General features: G+C 49.7%; 6 protein-coding genes across 6 annotated transcripts; 2 read left to right on the top strand and 4 right to left on the bottom strand.

The window, feature by feature from the left end:
* The first annotated feature begins 2,126 nt into the window (after positions 1–2,126).
* Positions 2,127–3,468, top strand: C8Q69DRAFT_474926 (kinase-like domain-containing protein). Its single transcript, XM_028631155.1, has one exon. It carries the CDS (start codon positions 2,272–2,274, stop codon positions 3,190–3,192), a length of 921 nt encoding a protein of 306 aa, XP_028483443.1. The 5' UTR covers positions 2,127–2,271; the 3' UTR covers positions 3,193–3,468.
* Positions 3,469–3,766: 298 nt separating this feature from the next.
* On the top strand, positions 3,767–5,955 carry C8Q69DRAFT_474930 (hypothetical protein). The gene is made up of 5 exons (XM_028631156.1): positions 3,767–4,482; positions 4,537–4,920; positions 4,972–5,155; positions 5,209–5,530; positions 5,615–5,955. Exons 1-5 carry the CDS (start codon positions 4,025–4,027, stop codon positions 5,836–5,838), a joined length of 1,572 nt encoding a protein of 523 aa, XP_028483444.1. The 5' UTR covers positions 3,767–4,024; the 3' UTR covers positions 5,839–5,955.
* A 144-nt stretch (positions 5,956–6,099) lies between these two features.
* On the bottom strand, positions 6,100–7,762 carry C8Q69DRAFT_474932 (putative high affinity zinc ion transporter). The gene has a single exon (XM_028631157.1). It carries the CDS (start codon positions 7,615–7,617, stop codon positions 6,538–6,540), a length of 1,080 nt encoding a protein of 359 aa, XP_028483445.1. The 5' UTR covers positions 7,618–7,762; the 3' UTR covers positions 6,100–6,537.
* Positions 7,763–9,703: 1,941 nt separating this feature from the next.
* C8Q69DRAFT_509023 (putative cytochrome b5) lies at positions 9,704–10,096 on the bottom strand (the record flags this gene model as incomplete). Its single annotated transcript, XM_028633045.1, has 2 exons — positions 9,704–9,781; positions 9,920–10,096. The coding sequence occupies 2 exons, from the start codon at positions 10,094–10,096 to the stop codon at positions 9,704–9,706; spliced, it is 255 nt and encodes an 84-aa protein (XP_028483446.1).
* Positions 10,097–10,672: 576 nt separating this feature from the next.
* C8Q69DRAFT_474935 (mRNA splicing factor RNA helicase) lies at positions 10,673–13,766 on the bottom strand. The gene has a single exon (XM_028631158.1). It carries the CDS (start codon positions 13,346–13,348, stop codon positions 10,826–10,828), a length of 2,523 nt encoding a protein of 840 aa, XP_028483447.1. The 5' UTR covers positions 13,349–13,766; the 3' UTR covers positions 10,673–10,825.
* A 1,871-nt stretch (positions 13,767–15,637) lies between these two features.
* On the bottom strand, positions 15,638–19,306 carry C8Q69DRAFT_336061 (hypothetical protein). Its single transcript, XM_028627530.1, has 2 exons — positions 16,572–19,306; positions 15,638–16,510 (listed from the first exon to the last, which is right to left on the bottom strand). The coding sequence occupies exons 1-2, from the start codon at positions 19,077–19,079 to the stop codon at positions 15,776–15,778; spliced, it is 3,243 nt and encodes a 1,080-aa protein (XP_028483448.1). The 5' UTR covers positions 19,080–19,306; the 3' UTR covers positions 15,638–15,775.
* Between the last annotated feature and the right edge of the window lie 1,054 nt (positions 19,307–20,360).

Here is a 20,360-nt window from a genome sequence, read left to right on the forward strand (position 1 = left end):
CCTTTCCTTTCCTTCCTTCTTCCTGTCCTAGTGGATAATATTCATGGTATCTTGCCTTTCAATCAAATGGAAACACGAGTTCTATTCCGTTGAGAAACCTTTTCGTAGACGTACTTGATTCTTCATACTTATCTAGCGGATATCCTACTTTCATGAGTATTCAACCCCTGGTTCGCAATAACTCAATTCATAATCATAATTAGATGATCGACAGCCACAGAAGAAGAAGAAACCAAAACCTTATTCACATTTCAACCGCGCGCATGGAAGTTTTTTTTCGTCTCATACACCCACCCGACAGGAAGAAGGAGAGAGAGCAGGGGCCTTGTTTTTTACTAAACCTTATTCTGACCCAGCTGTCAAGTCGGTTGATCTTAAGCGATCCTGTCATGTTCCACGAGGCGGCGTTGAGTCGGAGGTAAGGGGGTGGGGGGAGGGCAGGAATGTGAGATTTAGCATATCGGTTTAAATAGATAGGAATAATATATGCGAGGATTTGTGCTTCGTGTTGTTCACGGGTCGGTTATTTAATACTTAGGGGGTGATTGTTTATTAAATGTTTTATGAATCATTACTGAACAGGCACTCGATCGTAACATCAAGTATGGAGAGGTCAATAATCCATCTTCTGCTTTTCGGTATTTCAGCTATTAATGGTATGGGGTCTGTATTGGCGATCCGCAGCAGTGACCCCGAGAGCTTATGCAAGGCCAGCGAAATAATGGGCAAAGATGCCTGGTAGATGAGATTACAAATAGAATGTGAGGACCTGTAGAATTGAAGCTGAAAAAGACGACTCCGGAGGCCATATACGGCCTCATTTCCACCCGTAACTTCCAGTGGCCTCCTCTGCGGCTAGAATTAGGCCCCCTTAAATTTTTCTCCTGTCCTGAATTTTTATAAAGCCTAAATTACTGCTTGAACCTATTAGCCTACCCTTTACTATTTTGCTTTGACATATTTGATGTCTCTACCTCTTATATTACCTGCTTAACTTAGTGAGCACTAGTGCTAGCCGATCTGATTTTTTGTGAAGAGATTTAAGCTAGACATAAATATTTCTGCAGCCTTAGATGGCTTCCCCCAAATTATAAGCTAGAAGAACTTGCTGTTATCGAGCGGTATCAGCGAAAGTAAGAAGTCTCCTTTTTTTTTCTCTTAAATAACTTTGGCATAGTTAAAGAGTAATAATTTATAGATATTGCATATATTTAAACGAGGACTATGTCGAGTATCTTCTTTTAGAAGATCAAGCGATCTATATAAATTTTTTGACTGGATATGCAAGACTTCGCGGAATAAACTCCTTTAGTTATACAACGAATATTAGCAACGCCTTTATTAGTACTTCGCCCTATTTGCCCGCTGTCGCCTAAATAGCCGAGTTTATAAACAAATGCAGCGAGTAAGTACGCTTTTTAAGTTGCTACAGGTGTAAGGCTAATAAAAACAACAGTTTCTCGAACATATCTATTTCTGGCCGAGCGCAAGATCTCCAGGTGAATGAATATCGAAGTAGATATCTCTTTTTATGCGATTCTTCATTATTTTTACGGCCGACCTCCAGAATAGATTGGGAAGATTTTATGGAGCAAATAAATGTTACTATATATCTCTCTTGAAGCCCCTTGATTCTCTCGCCTCGTGGGTCTACCAAATTACGCTATCGCAAAGATAAGCCACCAGAGGTCTGTATAACATCCAGGTGTAGAATATTTATACTTACTTACCTAGTTACTTGCTATACTTGTATTGATCAGTCTAGATTACAAAATGTGTTGGCAGAGGCACAGAACCCCCGCCCGCTTCCCTAATTATATAGGAAAGGCATAAAATAATTGCATTAACTTTGATCCGGTCGAAGACTTCGTCGAATGATGCAGTCTAACAATGGAGAGAAAGAGCTAATATAAGAATCCCGCTCCTACGACAGAGGCAAGTTCCACGAGGCGCAGAATGAACTGCCCACGACATCGAGATATAGCAAAACCTCCCAAGAAAGACGACAAAGTCGATCGTGAAGGCTGCTGCCTAAGGTCCAGGATTGTGGAATTAGGGGCTCTGTGCCAAGTCTTTAAGTACTTACAGTAGTCACGTGTAGACTATCTAGATAGACTCTTTGTGGTCGATTGACTCGCCCCTGTATTTAAAGCTTCGCTCTAACCATTATCAATATCAAGTGCTTGTTCTTTTATTTCACCTTGAACACTGGCTCCAGTCAACTTTTCTTTCATTTTTCCTCTGTGTGTGTGTGTGTGTGTGTCACTGAACATGTCCTCCCCATTCCTGGATCTGGACGGAAATCCTATAAATGGAGACGAAGTTCTCGGGTATGGCAGGGCCGGTCTGGTTGTCCTCCGTGAAAATATAGCAGTCAAAATGCCATTACGGTACAGAAGCAGTCGAGATAGCGATGTGGAAACCAATATAGAGGTTTTGCAACACGAGAAAGAGGTCTATCAGCGGTTGGGACAGTGCGAAGGCGTGGTGCCTTGTATCGGTTTCTCCGAAACAACGATCCAGCTTAGCTTCATGGCAAATGGGGACCTACGTGCCTATTTAAATCGAAATAGACCACCTAGGTCCTTGCAACTCTCGTGGTTTCGTGATATGGCTCGCACTCTCGCACGAATACATGATCGCCGGGTCATTGTAGCAGACATTGCCAGTCGGAATTTTCTTCTTTCCGATGATCTCTCCATCAAATTTTGTGACTTCACAGAATCGTCTATTCTTCATCCTGACACCGACATGGAGAATTTCAATGATAATGGATATTCTATCCAGACAGACATTGGGCAGCTTGGAGCAGTGATATATGAGGTTGTTACCGGGAAACGTTGTGATTTTGATCTTTTCAAAGATCAGCCATCGACAATTAGTGAAGCCATGTGGCCTCGGAGAGAAAATCTTCCTAATGTCAAAGATATTTGGCTCGGACCAATCATCGATAAATGCTGGACAGAAGGCTCTTTCAAAAACGCGGAAGGTGTGGCAAAGGCATTGGATGCTATAACGTTCCAATCTCTATATTCGGACGACATTAGCAAAATACCACCGGAGAAAGAGCCTCAGTCACAACTCTCGAATACGCCTTCCACATATAATATTTCAATGCGACATACTCTGGCCCTTTCAGTCGTCGTTGGTATCATTGCACTTTATACCACGTGGGGTTCCAGACGACGTTAGAAACGTACTCTATACTTAGAACATTTCCCGCTATTTTGCTATCATCTCGTGACGAATTTCAAATAAAGGAGCATCGGGTCAGTTTAGGTCCCTTGAGAAGTTTGTTTTTGTTATGATCACTTGCTTTAGAATGGAACAATTACGTTCACGTCAGCGCTCGGGTTTCTTGAACAAATATCTACTACTTGACCCAAGCTTTTTAATAATCAGAACTCCGAAATTATCTACATAGTGTGATTATGGAGCATATCCGCACTGTATGATACTGAATTGAACGATTAATTATCACAAGATAACTATACCAGGATCCTTCCTAGCTATCCTATCTGTATATCTCTTACCAGCATACCAGCCTCCACTCTGTATACAGCCACATGAGTCGCGTACTCCTGCCGTGTATTCCGTTATTTCGTAACCATTTGATAACACAGGGCGGTGATAACGATACAGTGTATTGGGCGGCCATGCCAGAAACGGGAAAATTAACGGCAAGGGGGAATTCACAGGTCCTCGCTTTACGAAGTAAATCCTGAGACCGGATAGGAAACTTGCATCGTATAACATCGTCCTTTCATATAGAAAAAAGCAAATAGATATTAAAACACAGAATATCCCATGTGAAGAACCGAGGAAGGCTAAGCGCAAGGCTGAATCGATGTGCCATCACGTGTTGATCTTATGCCTCTCGAAAGGCTACCTAAGCCACAGCGCCCGACGCAATAAATAACTGTCGCGCATTTTGAGCTTCTTAAATTTTCAATTGAGTTCTAATATAACCCGATGCTATTTGCCTTTTTTTTGGACAGTTGCTTCAAGGGGATTTACGGTGATTATGTCTGGCTTGGAGGCCATAGGTGTCGCGGCCAGTATTATCCAGGTCGCAGATCTGGGCACCAAAGTATCGGTCCGGCTGTTTTCCTTGTACCGTCGGTTCAAAGATGCCGACCAGTCCCTCAGGGATCTTTCCAATGATGTTGCGCTCACCTGTGCTATTTTGCGTGAATTGGGCGAAAGCATAGAGAAGGACGAGCAATCCAAGCTCTGCTCAGAGGAGGCACATCGCACTCTAAAGAGCATTCTGGGCCAGTGTCAAGAGGTCCTTGAGCAGATCCAGAACATGATTGATTATAGGAATGATCCCCAAAAGACACCTTTGCAGCGGGCCACTGAGAAGTTCCGGAATGTCTTGCTGGAGCCGAAATTGGATCCGCTGAAGAGTAACTTGGAGAGATTGAAATCGACAATGCTCCTCTTGCTCAATGCAATCATGTACGCCGGTCAGATACGGAGGTAAGTCTGGAAAATAGTATGTTCTGAAAGTGTCTTTTTCTGATTTCAAAATAGTAAACATGTTCCGACTCTGCTCGAAGAGCAGCGTGCTTTATTAGAAAGTCTTTTGGAAGAGAAAAGAAGCAATGAGCGAGGACCGGACCAATTCGCATTCATTGGACTGTCTCAGGTAACAGGTCCTGAATCCTCGAGCAGCAAAATCCACGCGCAGAATGACGGAGATCCTAATACCATAGATGGACCTGATGAGCTCAAACAATACAATTTCCTTATCCAGAGAATGTTTCACGAGATAGATTCGTGCAAGTCTAAGCTTGAAAGCAGTCGTCATTCGAGGATAAAAGACGGCGTCCTGAATATACATTCTGGCGAAATAGTGCGGTTTCAGCTGGAATACGGCCACACTGCTCTCCAGAACTTCGATCATTCGCTCTTTGCGTACGTTCAACTCACATTGTACTTAATGGCAAGAGAGACTAATATCTGCAGTGATCGGAGTACCAAACCGCTGGACTTGAAATCCTCCGCAAAGGATACTCCTGCATCAACAGTGCCTCAACAAAGGCATCCCGACAACGGCGCTCTAGAGAGACCGGCGATCGATAAACGCTATGAATTGCGTACCCGTGCGAAACCAGTTCCGCCCACTAGAGAAAATCCTCCAGCTCATTCTGTAAAGAATCCTCCCCTTCTTGGTCCCTGGAAAGCCATGCTAATAAGGAGAAGATTGAGCTACACGGTAGTTCGGTGCGGTATCAAAGTGAAGGGGAGCAGATGACTTGGAACCCCCAGCCAAATGGGTACTCTCCGTACCCACTTTTCACAAGGCATCCCTATTTATCAACCAATGGTGGGGAGAACAGCACTTCCACAGAAATGGATCCTTCTAAATTCTTTTATCCCCCTCCTTTGCTAAGGCAAGGGATTGACGAAACCTGTTGGCGCTCATGGGGGAATGTTGGTCGGGATATTGGGGAACAAGGGCAGCAAGCGGTTGCGGATGGGCGTCTTTCGAAGAGTCGACGCTCAGGCAGTGGATATAAGCCTTGTAAGCCCAAAGCCCAAGCCAAATCCAAAGCAGCCCGTCCTTCGACTCCCGAGTCCACCAGTCCCAATGACGACTCATTACCAGATAATCTGGTAGATTTGATGCTACGCTGGACCAATATTCAAAGAGATGAGCTTGGGCATCGTCCTCAGAAGCGACATCGCGACTCAAAGGGCCAAGGGGCCCCTTCCGAAAAGAAGCAGAGAGTCAACAATGTGTCTGAAGAATTCGCATACAAGCCAGAAGATATGACCACTGCGACGGCTGTTCAAGACCAAGACCTTCCCAATATACCTGGACAACTCTGATACTGCTGAATCTCTTTAGAGCATAAGGCTATACATATTGAGAATCCCTATATCCCTTACGGTAATTTCAAATTCAAATATCTATACGAAGTATACATAAACTTCGCTTCACAACGTATCGGAAGTATGTACAATTACATACATAACTTCAAGTGGAGAAAAAAACCTCCAACGCGCGGAACCGAAATGCTTAACTCGGTACTAAATTTCTTGGCCTGCGGTAAGTAAGTGCCTTAGTACCACGGGCCAAGAAATTTGTAACACGACGTCAAATTCAATATATCTACTTCATTTTGACTCACGGGGAGATTCTAATTATTACGTTTTCGGGAAGAGAAGAGAGAGTAGTGAATCTGATTGTTTCTTCAAATCTATCTTGTATTCAATACTAGAAGAAGAAGAAGAAGAAGGACAGTCCATTATGTTCTGGAAATATGCTTTTGTCTTCCATACATACATACATGCATAAACCGAGATGGGGAAAGATTTTGGTATGTTTGAGTGGAAGGGAGATGAGAAAGGTGATAATTGGAGGTCAAGATGCAGAATTGAATAGAGTAATGTGAATGAAACTGGGTAGGGGTATGGTATGGTCTGTTCAAAATCAGGTAAGAGAGATGGTTTTCTACATCCAGAAAATGACCGGTCAAGTTCGTTTCTGTGCAATGGATGAAAGATTCAAGGCATGTTCTGTCTTTCTCACGCCCACTTGCCCAACAGAGCCATGATACCAGCACCCAGCAGCGTCGACAGGATCATGAAGCCGAGCTGCCTACGGCTGTTTGTCCGGCACGGGTCGAAGAGGAAATCGCGAGCCAGCAGCTCCACCAGGCCGGTATAGATGAGGATACCAGCTGAGATCGAGTCCAATACACCCGACACGATGTTGGCGGTGTTGGAATTGGGGTTGTAGGTCGTCCGCACTCCGAGACCGATGGCGATGGCAATCGGCGTCGTCAGGCCGTAAGCGATGCAAAGCACCCAAGGGACCCAGCGGAGACTGCGCTTGAATTCGATGGCAGAGAGTCTCGCGCCAATACCCAGGCCCTCGAATGACTGGTGGAAGACCAGGACGGGGTAGAGCGTCGCGAACTCGTCGCCGGCCACGCCCAGGTTCAGGCCGATGATGACGGAATGGAAGATGACGCCGAATTCGAGGATCAGGAAGGCGGCGAACTGCTGTTTCATCGAGATCTCGGCACTGAGCGAGTCGGCCTCGGAGTTGTTGTAGGCGACGGTGGCCTTGTCGGGATTCTGTTGGTGCTCGTGGTCCTGTGGGTAGGATTGGGATCCTTCCTGGTGGTGGACATGGCCGGTGACGATGTTCACGGGGGCTTCTTTCTGAATGCCATATTTGGACTCGACGTACAATTCGGCGCCAAAGTCCATGAGGAAGATGACGGTTATCGAGGCGAGAACGAGGGCTGGGGGCCATGAATAGACGGCCCAGTTGCCCGTCATGCCGACACAGCTGGCCGGACCGATCTCCTCGTAGGCCGGATCCAGCAGATGGACAAAGGCCGTGGCGATGATCACGCCGGTACCGAAATAGCGTGCGAACAGGTAGACATAGAGAGGAATCTTCAGAGAGGGGACCCGTTTGGCAGCGACGGGAAAGACGGTCACGAAGGTGGAAACGAAGAGGATGACGAAGATGGAGGATATACGCGCCCCGAGGTGTCCATTGTAGTCATTTCCACCTTGATTCAGATAGCAGACGACTTGGGCGGGGTCCGCAGTGTCCAGATCAACGTTGGTCGGATCAAATGAGGAAGACATGATTGAACAGGACCCGGGGGGAACGAAAGGATCGAGAGGAGAATTGAGGGGGATTTTGAACGACGATCCGATCCTTTACAGAAAGCAACAGACGAGATCTCTCCCCGGATGAGTGATATATGAATATATATAAGAATATATAAGATATTAGTGTGATGGGCTACCTGCGCCGAGTACCTTGGGGCTATGGGGGCGCAAAGGCTTTTCGCCTCTGTCAAACTCGCGTGGGAAAGCAGACTAATCTAGTCTTCCAGATGACTCTCCACCCTGGCCGACGAGATGCTACCTTCTGGGTTAGCTGGCCAGAGGAGATTCGGATAAGACCGAGAAGGCCAGGAGAATTAAAACTTAGTTATTTGCAGGAAGAGTCTCGTCTACGCCACGCTCAGGATCATATCAGGACGAAGATCTCAACTCCGAAGAAGATATTCTATGTTACATGGACAGATGGGCCATCTTCTCTTATTATTATCAACCCGAATCGACACCTGCATGATCTTTCGGACCGTTTAATACGCCACACGATGCACGAACAATCCTGGACGGAGATGGGGCTGGATGGTTTAGTTAGTTGGTGCTGTGCTGTATACGTATCCTGACGGAACAAGCCGACGTTGTAGCGTCTCGGGGGACCTTCAGGACCACAAAAGAAAGGGAAAAAAAAGGAAAAGAAACGAAGAGAAAAAGAAAAAAGGAAGAAGAGACGGGCAAGGAACGGCGAGGGGGAAACACGACTGGTTCTGATTAGTTTGGCTGATCCACCGCGTGTGAGGACCTTGGGAGAAGAGAATTATTCTTCTTCTTCTTATTATGGGATTATGATTCTTATTGCCAACGAGAACATACTAGGTCAGCATCTCTCATGGTCTGATTATTGGATATTTTATTACCTAGTTATTCACGAACTATCTATCGATGGGATCGAGCAGTTGACATACTACTATACACTGATCTCGTCGACGTTGACAAGAACGGTTGGTGTCAGTGAAAGCTAACAGGTTAGTCTCGCACTGGAACGTGTCGGGCTGGACTGGGAGCGATGAGTGGGTTTCGAGTAATATCATGATAATATCCTGAGAGAAAGAAGAAAATATCAGGCCTAATAGCCGACCAAGAAGAGACGTCTACCTTTCTGGCCATATTATAGTTACCTCTGGGAGATGACGAATCTACCCACTTGAAGTATCAACTCAGCCCTGGCCATCATCAGTATCCCGAGTCTGTTCCGTAGGGTACACTGTCCCTGAGTGAGGTTTCGTTTCCCTTGTAGACAGACGCCTGGATAGGTTTTCATTATGGCGGTTCGCACTCCTGGCCAGGGTCTATTGCTTCAATCGCTTTGAGCATGCCTTAACCATGACTTGAACACTTCCAGTTGGTTCCTTCTTCCTCTTGCGCATCTCTAGGATGTTCCGTCCGACCATCACAGCGAACAAGATTCAACTGATCCAGATCAACCTCTTCACGAGTCGAATTTGGCACATATCAAGAAGCATCAGCTCACACACATAACCTCCAAATAGCGCTCTTCGGAAGTGTCCAGTTCGAGAGAAAATGAAAATAAATAAATAGAAAAACAGGGACAAGATAGCTGGTCAGAGAAACGAGTCTCAAGACTCACACATTCATCAAAGCCCACTCCGGATCAGTCGACTTGCAACCGATACTCGACCCGCAGTCTCATAGAATAAATGTTTCATGCTATGCGTACCGAATCATATTCCTGGATTAATTCAAGTAATCATCGATATCTAGCTAAATATCTTAATTCCTTTGGAGACGTCCAGTTACTAGAGACTACTCCTGCTCTAGAAATGGCGGGCAGAAGGAGATCTCGCCAGTGACAGCTTCCATCGAGATTGCAGAGGGTCCAGAAGACTCAGAGCCATGGTTGAGATACTATTGACTATTTTATCAACCAGATAAAAATCGAATGGTCAGTGACGACTCCTCCGTATTCAAGACAGGCAGTATACGAAGATACATACATTATCTCAATGGTTAATTTTATTTTATTTCTTATAATCAACATCAACATAACCCCCCTCTATTACAGACAGACCACAAACAGATAGAATTTGACTCTCTACAACTTCGCAGCCTCCTTCACCTCTCCAATCTTCAATTTGGGCCCATACTTCTTCAACACGCCCTCGTTGTGATACTGTTGAAATCAGTCAGTATCGGTAACTATCGGTTATCTAACTTAACTTCACCCGCTTTCCGTGATTTCTAAGGAATCGAACAGAACAGCTAACTAAGTCCAAAAAAAAAAAAAAATAAGAAATAATGATATACTAACCTTCCGAAACTGCTTCGAAGCATCCTTGCCCGCGACGCGCTTCAGGATCTTAGCACCGCCAGGATGCTCGTTGATAAATTCCGTCACGTCGTACACGCTCGAGTCGACGATGATGTAGAGGCCCTTGTCGGGGCTGTTGTGAGACGCGACGTCAGCGGGAGTGAATGATTTGGACATGGCGATTTGATTTGAATTGAATTGAATTATTGATTGATGATGGTTGATCGGTATGGTTTCGTTGTCGCGGAAGGGATGGATCAAAGGATCATCAAGTAAGGGTGAGATGAGAGAGATGAGCACGCGAGTAGGTATGTTAGAAAGGTAGATGGATCGATGCGCTCTAGTTAATTAATCACCCGGATGGTTTAAGTCAGATAGATGGATGATGAAGAGGATGTGATAACTTGTAGTTAGTTGATGCTTTCTATAATGTTCATCAATCATTCCATGAGCCGAGGCCTTGTTTCGCGCGTCAGATGAATCCCCGCTCTGCTCATTGGTTCTCCGCGGGGTTCCGTTCTCTCGGCCGGTAGATATGTATGTACTCCGTAGTTGGATTTTAAAATAGTAACGAACTTATTTACTACTACCATATTGAGTTATGGCGTTTTTCTTATTGTTATTACATATTACTATAACATATAACACTATGCTTTTTGACTCGTTTGCACATGTATGCTATTGCACGTATATGTTACTGTACTGTACATCTATAAGGTCAATGATACAATGTAATTAATACATAATACCAAGATGCGATTAATATGCGCCTACATCATCCATCCAGAGGGTATGATACATTGAGCCCAGTAACTAGTATAGTGTATACCGGACCATGGTATATAATAAACAGCAATCCCAAATAGCATAACTCCCCGCGCTTTCCAAGACACCACTGAGCTTATCCTAGATCCGACTCTTCTCCCCCGTCGCTCCAGCCCCCTTGGGCACCTTCTTGTCCAGACCAAGCGTCTCCAGATCCTTCTTCTTGTGATAGTGCGGCGCCACCTCGACCAGCCACTCGGGCTGCAACGGCATGTTGCTGCGCATGTACTCCTTGCTCGTCAGCACCAGCTCGTGGTAGATCACCCACTTGGGGTTCACCTCGAACAGCGTGCTTGACGGGTGCAGGTACACCGTCTGCCCGTTCTTCACCGTCCGGTAGCTGTCGCCGCCACGCTGCAGTCGCGCTGCGTTCGGGAAGAAGCCCGCCGTGATGGCTTTCTGGATGGGAATCAGGTTATTCGACCCGGCGCTGCTGACAGTCACTTCGACACGGTCACACAGTTTCGCCAGTTGATCTCGCACATCGCGTGCTCGCGTCAGACTGCGCTGCTGCAAGAAGTTCTCCCGCGCCCACACGTAGCTGAAGTCCGAGTCCACCCACTGGTTCCATACATTGAGCAGCGTCAGATGGTCACCGCCGTCCTTGACGGTGAACCGCGCCCGGGCGCTATCCGCATGGATCTTCTTGTCCTTGGGACGGAAAAACAGCGCGCTGGCCTCGCCAACCATCGCAATGATCGAGAGCACCTCCTCCACGCATCCGTACTTGTCTGCGGCCAGGATCGCCTTGGCCTGCATCGGGTCCGTCGGGAACTCCGCCATCTGGCGTCCGATCTTGGTCAGCTCGCCGCGGTCGTTGAGCGCCCCGAGAGCGTACAACTGCTCTAGCGCGCGGATAATCGTTTCGGCCGGCGGCGGATCCATAAAGTCAAAGTCGAGCAGCTGGTCGATTCCCAACGACTTCAGCATCAGGATGACCGCGCTGAGGTTCGTCCGCTGGATCTCCGGGGTCGTGTTTTCCTCCAGTTCGTTGAGATACGCCCACTTGGTATACAGCCGGAAGCATTTGCCCGGACCGACACGACCGGCACGACCAGCGCGCTGTCCAGCAGAGGCACGCGAGCACGGCGTCACCACCAGACTCTCCATACCGGTCCGTGGGTTGAACACGTTCTCCTTCACGAAGCCAGGGTCAATCACGTAGACGATTCCATCAATGGTCAAACTCGTCTCCGCGATATTGGTTGCCAGGACCACCTTCCTCGCACGGGGCGGCGTCGGCTCGAAGATCTTGGTCTGAAGTTCTGACGGGAGATTGGCGTAAATCGGAGCTATGATGAGCTCTGGGATCTTCCCACCTAATTTGCGAGCCGTCTCCTGTATACTCTGCTCTGCAGCCTCGATCTCTTCTTGACCTGTCAGGAACACCAAGATATCTCCCCGACCCTGTGTGATATGGATCTGGAAGACGGTCGTGATAGCAGCCGCCAAGTAGTTAGCCTCCGGCTGCGAGGTGTAATGAATATCGACCGGGTATCGTCGTCCAGGGATGTTGAAGATCGGGGCATCGTCAAAATACTTCTGGAACTTCTGCGCATCAATCGTCGCAGACGAGATGAGAAGCTTCAGGTCCGGACGTGCCTTGGCGATATCCTTCAGAAGCCCGCATGCAATATCCGTCGGCACCGTCCGCTCGTGGGCCTCGTCGATCATCAAAGCAGAGTACTGGCCCAGATCGGGCTCCGTCAGCAGCTCGCGCAGTAACATACCATCCGTCATGTACTTGAGGATGGTCTTGTCGCTGGTATTGTCCTCGAACCGGATCGCATAGCCAACTTCGTGGCCTAGCTTCACACCCATCTCCTCCGCTACACGCGCGGCGACACTCATGGCAGCCACTCGTCGGGGCTGGGTGCAGCCGATCTTCATACCGTTCTTCGTATATCCTGCTTCGTGGAGATACTGCGGGAGCTGGGTGGTCTTTCCGGACCCGGTCTCTCCGACAATAATCAGGACCTGGTGATCGGCCACCGCCTGGAGGATCTGCTCCCGATACTGATAGATGGGGAGACTCTTCCTGGTCTCTTCGATGGAGGCAGCCTTCTTCTCAGCTGCATCCAGCTGCTCCGCCAACATACGCTGCTCCTTTGTCATGGGCTTGCGATCACCCTCGAGCTTCGAGTCCATGATGAAGTTGATCTTCTGTGCGTCGTCAAAGACATATTCGTAGTCTCCCTCGTCGACATACTCTGCTCGGGAAATCTGCGCCTTCGCCTTGGCCGTCTGTTCCTGCTCCCATTCCTCCTGCTCCGTCACGAAGCGCTCCTGACCATGTTCGTCACGGTCAACGTAACGTTTGTAGAGAGCCTCCTCCTTCTTCTTCCTATCAATCTTTCCTTTCTCCGTAATGTAGTCTTCCGGCATCATATAGCCATCGCGGTAGTCGTCGATCCGTAGTCTCTCCTCTGCGATCCGCAGCACCTCGCGATTTCTCGCAAACTCCTCCTTCTCCTTGCGGGTCAAGTTGGGGTTCTCTCGCAGTTCTGCCGTCTCCTCCGCTACCTGTCGTCGCAGCAGGGCAAGACGTTCTGCCTCGCGTTTCTTCAGATACTCCTGACGAGAACGCATTCTCAACTCCGGCATGGCGGCGCTTCGAGCCGCAGCATCATCGGCCAACGCCCGCCGTCGAGCACCCTCGCCTGTCCCTGCTCGATCCTCAACGATCTTCTTCGACTTGGTGTTATCTTTATTCGCCAGACGTTTCGCGAACTCATCTCTCTCCTTGAGATCGCGTTGCCGCTCCAACTCGGCCCTGGTCTCCGGATCGAGGTCTTCGTCTTCTGCATCAGAGTGCGACGACGCAGGACCATCTTCCAACCGCGTCCGCTTAGACGGTGACTCGTGGAAATCCTCCTCTCCGTCCGCAGCGAGCTCTTCCTCAGCGTAATCTTCATCACCCCATCGATCCTCAAAGTCATCCACGTCTCGCTTGCGTAGCTTCCTCGACCGATGACGATCGCCCTCACGACTACGCTCTCTCTTCCGCGCATCCTGCTTCTCCCAACGACTCCCACCCTCGTCGCCATCTGCAGGCCTACCCCGATCCTTATCTTTATCCTTATCCCTCCGTCTCTGTCGTTCCCGATTCCTCTCCAGCTCAACATTCGCAGGTCCCAAAGAACCCGCCATATCATCCTCCATCTCCACTAGTCGATATCGTTTGCTTCCTCCATCATCCTTTTTCGCTTTAGGCTTTCTCTCCTCCCTTTCACCGGCACCACCACCACCGCCGCCACCACGCACCCGTGTGAACAGTTCCTGACAAAACGAACCGAGCTCATTCTCACTACCCCCTTCAATAAACGGCGCGAGTTTATCACCGAGTGAGCTAGACGATTTTGCGGACGCGGCAGTCGCCAGCACGAAGTCGATAACGGTAGGATCGGACGCGCCTGTCAGACGGAGGAGAGAATCCGAGACGAAGGTTCGGTCATCCATTGTTGTTGGTGGTGCTAAGAAAGGAAATTCAGACGTAGTAGACTGGTTCGAGGATTCGTTTTTCGTTTTCGTTTTTGAACGGTTGCTAGTTTCGTAATAATGCAAATCTCACTGCGCTCAGCGTCGATTAAGTGAGATCTGTATAGTACAATACATTTGATTTCCCTTTCAGGGTTCCACGGTGCTCCTTCTTTTCTTGTGTTTCTTTTTTCAATTCTCTTCGTGATCCATTGCCGTCTGTTCTCTCTCTCGCGCGGCTGCTGCTCCTGCTCCTGCTCGAAGAGACGCAGGGAAGACACGAGAGAAAGAGGAAAAGAAAGGGATTGATTGATCGATTGATTGACAGAGCTTCGCCCCCTTTCTAACCGCGATCCACGGTTCACGATCAAAAGGAAAACACGGCGGCGAAAGTGGCGATAGACTGAAGGAGGGGCGTCGAGCTCACAGAACTCATCGTCGTCGGAGTAGGAGAAAGTTCACCGCCGCCAAGACCGGCGCCAGCTTTCTCTCCGCGCGGCAAAAAAAAGTAAAGAAATGACAACATTCAACGCTTTTTATTCTTACTCCCGGCTTCTGCTTTAAGATTTACCAACGTGTTGCAGCTGCTGAATACTCGGACTACTGGGATAATACTTGATCTACCCCTGACTATTTGCTCTACAGCTATTGAACCACTCTCCAGATTGAATATCATAAAGTTCGTGTTCTCATTGCGTGAGACTATAAACAGGCCGCTCAAAACTCGGCTCCAGACCCCTTTTGAGGCCATAGGTATCTAGCAATTCGATAAAAGACAACAAGACACAGCAGGTCTAAAGATGCCGCCATCACCACTGCCAATATCGCGCCAGGATTCAAGCCCAAGGCAGGAAAGGTGACATTAGAATACAGGGGGGTCCCAATCGGATCGATCGATCGGACCACTTTTCTCAAAAGAAAAGAACAAGAAGGAAAGGAAAGACCGGCAACAAGACGCACACGGACGGACCGACATAGTCCTAGAAAGCTCAAGGCGAACACAGTTGTTTGGAGCGAAGGGGGTATGGGTAGTAGCGGTCTGAAACAGCGCAAACCTCGCAATCCAATGCAGATGATAATGATAACCCTTGGGAAGGCCGAGATGGAAAATACAGCAGATGCCAGACAGACACAGGCAAGAAAAAAAAGAAAAGAGAAAAAGGAAACAGAAGGATCGTCCCGGAGATCATTATCAAACAAAGAATCGACGTGGCTATGTGAGATATTGGGCAATAGAACAAAGGAAAAAAGTTTGGAGATGATGGACGTAACAAAGTGAGAGGGTGTACACGTGAGGATCTATCGCTACCGTCAAAGAACAGTAGACAAAAAGAAAAAATCCTGCACCAAATATCTGACTACTCTTACAAGGTTTCCCAAACGAACCTCGCACGTCGACTGCAAATCGATAGTCGTTGCCATTGCATGTAGTGCAATGTTCGTCAGAAAACATCAAATGGCGCTGAGAAATGCGAAAACGCCTCCGATCCGTCAATTAACTCGATTAAACGCTGAGGTCATTCGGCATGGGCGATTGCATATTCGTTGGAACAATTAGACATCAATCATTTCGGCATCTTCGGCAAGCACTTCGTCGGCTGGGCCCCAGTTGCCTTCGAACACGGTGGCCCCGGCGCGGCGCCGACGTTCAGCAAACTGGACTCCGTACGTCTGAAGGATCTGGTCCGCAGTAGGACGATCGTCGGGATTTGGGGAGATCATCCAACGGACAATCTTGTCCAAGGCCTGCTCGTGGTTCGCATCTACCATGAACTCGGGAGGCTCCACCAGCTCACCGCTGCGTGCGAGACGGACGGCCTTTTGTTCTCGAGATCGGTGGGTGTGGAGGAAGCTGTCTGCACCAAAGTCATCATCACCGAACTCAGATGCACACAGCTTCTCAAACGAGGGCTCTTCGGACAGAGGGTTGCCTGACGCATCTCGGAAGATGCTTGTCTCGGAACTCCATGTCAAGCTGGGGACGTCGCTCATGTCACCGTTGCGCAGTTTCTGCCACGACAGACCGTTGTCAGGAAGCTCGACATTGCCAGCGATCTCGAACATGATCAAGCCTAGCGCGAAGATATCCGCAGGCTTGTCGTACCGACCCATGAGGATTTCGGGGCCGATGTATTCACGATCACCTTCGCCCTCAATCCCGGCTTCAGCAGGCCAACGTGCAGCCATTCCGAAATCCGCAATCTTCAGCACGCCTTCAAAAGTGATCAAGATGTTGGCGGGCTTCAAATCAAGGTGGATAAAGCCGGAGTCATGAATATGCTTGAGTCCCTGACCAACGAAGTCAGCTCTGTCATGTACCTCCTACGACGAATATGGGAAAGGGGCTTACCAGAGATAGTTCGAGCAAGATCTTCCAGATGCGGAAATCATCAAGTCTGGCCTTCAGACCGACCTGGGCAAGGAAGACATCCAGGCTACCTTCTTCGCAGTATTCAGTCTGGATATACAGGTGGCCCTTGTCCTCCCAGCTGTCTACAAAGGATATGATGTGGTCCGAGTTAGCCAACGCTTTCAGAACGTCGACTTCGCGGATCCGGCGCTGGCGATCTTTGGGCCCCGTATACGGATGCTTCGCTTTCTTCACTGCCCAGATGCGGTCAGGAAGGGCCGTCGGGGTTGTGGTCCCGCTGGAAGGCAGGGAGAAGATTGACGAATATGAGGATGCGTGAGGCTGAGAGACACGATACACCTGAGAGAACTCGCCAGTCCCGACCAATTCGACACGTTCGAAGCGTGCGGTAAGACTGGGGTCGACGTCAGGCGCATTGTACACGTTCAAAGGCAGACTAGGGCGGTGGCCCGGCTGGGGGAACGAGTCCCGCGGCCCTGTGGGAGTTGCGGGAAGCACCGTCTGACTGAAGTCGGGCTGGGCAAGAGGGGGATCGTTCGCAGCGGAGATGGACAGTCCGCTGGGGTCAGGCGGAAAGTACTGGTCCTGAGGAGTACGAGGAGAGGCCCGTAGAAACTTGTCATTCAGAGGACTCGTGCTTGGTCCTTTAGGCTCTGAGAGTCTCTCCAGAGGGGTGAGCTGCGTACTCGGAGGAGGATACGTTCTGGATGGGAAGAAAGACTGCTTCGTCGGAGTCGGGGGCAAATCAAAGTCATTCATGGCATTGTCGTGCCTGGCTGAAGGTGACTGCGACAGACGGTCGTCACCATCCAGACTGACCCAACTGCCACGCCGCGACGTCTCTGGCTTATTGAACGTGCTGCCAAAGATGCCGACCCCACGAGAGAAAGGCCCAGGGGACGGGCGTGACTCCGGCGGGTTGAACGGCGAGGCAGGGGCCGCGAATGACTGACGAAGGAGCTTTGGTTTCTCGATTGGACGCTCAGGCAATGCCTTGTGCGTTGAGAACAAATTGACGGGTCGTTTACAGGGGGTGTCTGGCATGTTCTTGCTGAATCCAAGCGAGCTGTGAGGATCCTCGGCATTGCGATTCTTCTTTGAGATCAGTCCCGTCGACATAAAGGCAGCTGGCAGAGGTTTCACGAGCTTGTAATTATCCGGCGTTGCAAAGGAATCCGACGAAGAAGTAGAGTCTTCCCGGGTGAGCTGACGTCCAGCTCCTGGTCGTGTTGCTCCTACCGGGAGAGACTTGGAGAAATTGAAGATTGGTTTTGGTCGGTCAACCTTGTGAACCGGCTCATGCGTAGGTGACTCGTCTGCCAGACTGGAACTCGAGGAGGATTGAGTGATGGTCCTCGAAAGAGGATGTCGTGCATTGTTTCCGCCATTGGACGAGAACAAGGACCGACCAGGCGGATTTGAAAATGTGCCACTCGAGCCGAAGAGACTTTCTTTTGGCGCAGGAGGAGGGAGGAAAAGATTGCTATCAAGAGACATGCGAGGACGGATCGACGGACTGCCAGTCGGCGTCTCTGGCGCGTCACTCGAGCCCCGGGATCGGGTAAGGAAAAAGCGATCGCTTTGCCGTTGTTGAAGCGTGGATCTTCTCAGCGATGATGAGCGCTTGGGAATCGTCGCCAGAGGACTGAACGGCGTATGCTGAGTGAAGGGTGTTGGGTTCGTGTTCTCGTCAGCAGAACTCTCTGATGCGTCACCGGCCGTATTTAGTCCGCTGTCGTCATTCGCGAAGATGTTGAATTCGTTTCCAAAGGATGCGCTGTGAACGCTGCGCCGTTTCGCTGAGGGACTGCCCCGGCTTGCCTGGTCCAGTCCCATAATCCCGTCGCTGCGCTTCAGAGGACTGACTGACGGTGGAAAGCCGCCAAACGTCCCGCTGCGTCTCTTCTCAATGCGAAAACTGCTGGATTTCAATACGGTACTCGGTTCGGTTGCGCCAGTCGCATCCCCCGTACAAGAGCCTTCGCTGGTCTCGCTATCATCGTCAGGGACGTTGGGGGTCTCTGTCATATTCTCGTCACCCGGCGGAAGGATCAATGGCTGAACGGGAGTCGCGTTTCCCTGGTCCGTCGAGTCTGTCAGGGCGCGCTTGACCGGACTCCGAGGCGAGGTGCGCGTCCGGGTTGGTTGGAGAGTGCCGGTACGGCGCATCACCGGTCGAGTGATCTTTGCACTGGGAGGATACGGCACCGCCAGCGGAGACGCGTTGGAAGACTGAGGGACAAAGAAGAGGTTTCCGTGGTGTATTCGTCTGGACGGTGACAGTGGCGAGGAGACGAAGGGGGTGTTCGATGGCGATTTGGTCCGCGATGGCAGGAGGCGGAAATCCGAGTTCTTCGAGGGGGAGCGCGACAATGACCGACGAAGTTGTCTTATGGCGGAACTCGCATCGACATGGTGCATCCCGGTGGGAGATGGTAGATGAAGGGTACCGCCTGCATCGCGGTGTGGTGAAAACGTAGCGACCATGGTTTGGGAATGTTGTGACGCGCACCGATCCCACACTGAATCTTCTCTTTTCTTTTTCACTGGATACTTCTCTCGTCTTAGGCCCGTCACAAACGCTGTCCGGCCGGTACTTGGTGATTTGCTGATCTTTCTCTTGTCCTGGAGATCTTCCAAAAGGCGCGCGATGACCACCAGACTGCTGGGATATCTGGGAAAACAGGTTGTGGTTCACGTCGAGTCGTATTGTTCGGCGCCGCCGCTTGTCTTCTGGCAAGATCGGCAGGAAGACAGACGCTCTTCTTTTTTTTGTTCTCGAGGATGGAGACACGACAAGACAACAAGGCGTCCAGCTGAGGGCGGGTGTCAATTGCCGCGTGAACAGAGGCTGTGTGTTAGAAACAATCGGTGATACCGGAAACCGCACTGGAATGTGGATCAGGATCAGGAAGCGAATCAATATGTCGAAGGATGTCCGATGTTCAAGACTCGACGTCACACAATCATTGCGAGTCAACGGAATCCGATGATGTTGACGCCTCCATGCGTCCTGGTGCACCTATCCCCACACCCCGACAACAACAACAACTCCACGGGCACGCGCCCTGAAACCCTTCGTCCTGCGCGCAGTGGTGCCTCGTTTGCCGTGGAATGTTTCGACAGGCGACCGTCGCGCGACGTCCGGCAGGTGCGATGGGGATGGGGGAGTTCGTCTTGTCTTGTTCTCCCTTTCGCGTGCGCTTCTTTTAGCGCCAGTGACCCGTCCCCGAAAGGGATTGATTCAACAACCAGAAAGATCTCACAAGAGGGGGGCCCTTCGATGATCGGGAAACCCAGGCGCTGACGGTCGCGCGCAAGGGGACGTGTTGGTTCCGGAAGATCCAACAAAATCCGCCACGGACAGATGGGGGGAACACTAAAAAAGATGCGTTATCGCAACAACGACGTCAATGAACGGTGAGGGACTGCGGGACGTTGTAGTTCGAGGGGTGCCTTGAAGTGGTTGGCGATCGTATATTTTGGTGTTTTATTGTAATTAATTTTTTTAATTGTTGGACAAAGGCGGGATAGAGTTTCCAGGGACGAGAATGTCGGGAAAGGGAGAGAGAGAGAGAGAGAGAAGAGAGAATGTCGAGGAAGTCGGGGCGCCTTCTTGGTTTGGTCCAAAAGCCTCTCGCAGTCGCTCTTTCCCCAAGAGTTTCCCACGCGCTCGCGTTGTTGTTGACTTGTTCGCCTGATTGGGTTTAGTGCCTTGGGCGGCGACGCGCCACCGCGACGGCCCGCGACGAGAGACACTGACAGTGA

Source organism: Paecilomyces variotii (genome assembly GCF_004022145.1).
Source record: "Paecilomyces variotii strain CBS 101075 chromosome Unknown C8Q69scaffold_9, whole genome shotgun sequence".
NCBI lineage: Eukaryota > Fungi > Ascomycota > Eurotiomycetes > Eurotiales > Thermoascaceae > Paecilomyces > Paecilomyces variotii.

Bases quoted from the DNA above. Each gene is read 5' to 3' on its own strand.
- C8Q69DRAFT_474930 (XM_028631156.1), top strand. From the start codon at position 4,025: ATGTCTGGCTTGGAGGCCATAGGTGTCGCGGCCAGTATTATCCAGGTC. The intron at 4,483-4,536 runs GTAAGTCTGGAA...ATTTCAAAATAG, and splicing joins TACGCCGGTCAGATACGGAG to TAAACATGTTCCGACTCTGC. The intron at 5,156-5,208 runs GTAAAGAATCCT...AATAAGGAGAAG, and splicing joins AAAATCCTCCAGCTCATTCT to ATTGAGCTACACGGTAGTTC.
- C8Q69DRAFT_474926 (XM_028631155.1), top strand. From the start codon at position 2,272: ATGTCCTCCCCATTCCTGGATCTGGACGGAAATCCTATAAATGGAGAC.
- C8Q69DRAFT_474935 (XM_028631158.1), bottom strand. From the start codon at position 13,348: ATGCCGGAGTTGAGAATGCGTTCTCGTCAGGAGTATCTGAAGAAACGC.
- C8Q69DRAFT_336061 (XM_028627530.1), bottom strand. From the start codon at position 19,079: ATGGTCGCTACGTTTTCACCACACCGCGATGCAGGCGGTACCCTTCAT. The intron at 16,511-16,571 runs GTAAGCCCCTTT...TTCGTTGGTCAG, and splicing joins TCTTGCTCGAACTATCTCTG to GGACTCAAGCATATTCATGA.
- C8Q69DRAFT_474932 (XM_028631157.1), bottom strand. From the start codon at position 7,617: ATGTCTTCCTCATTTGATCCGACCAACGTTGATCTGGACACTGCGGAC.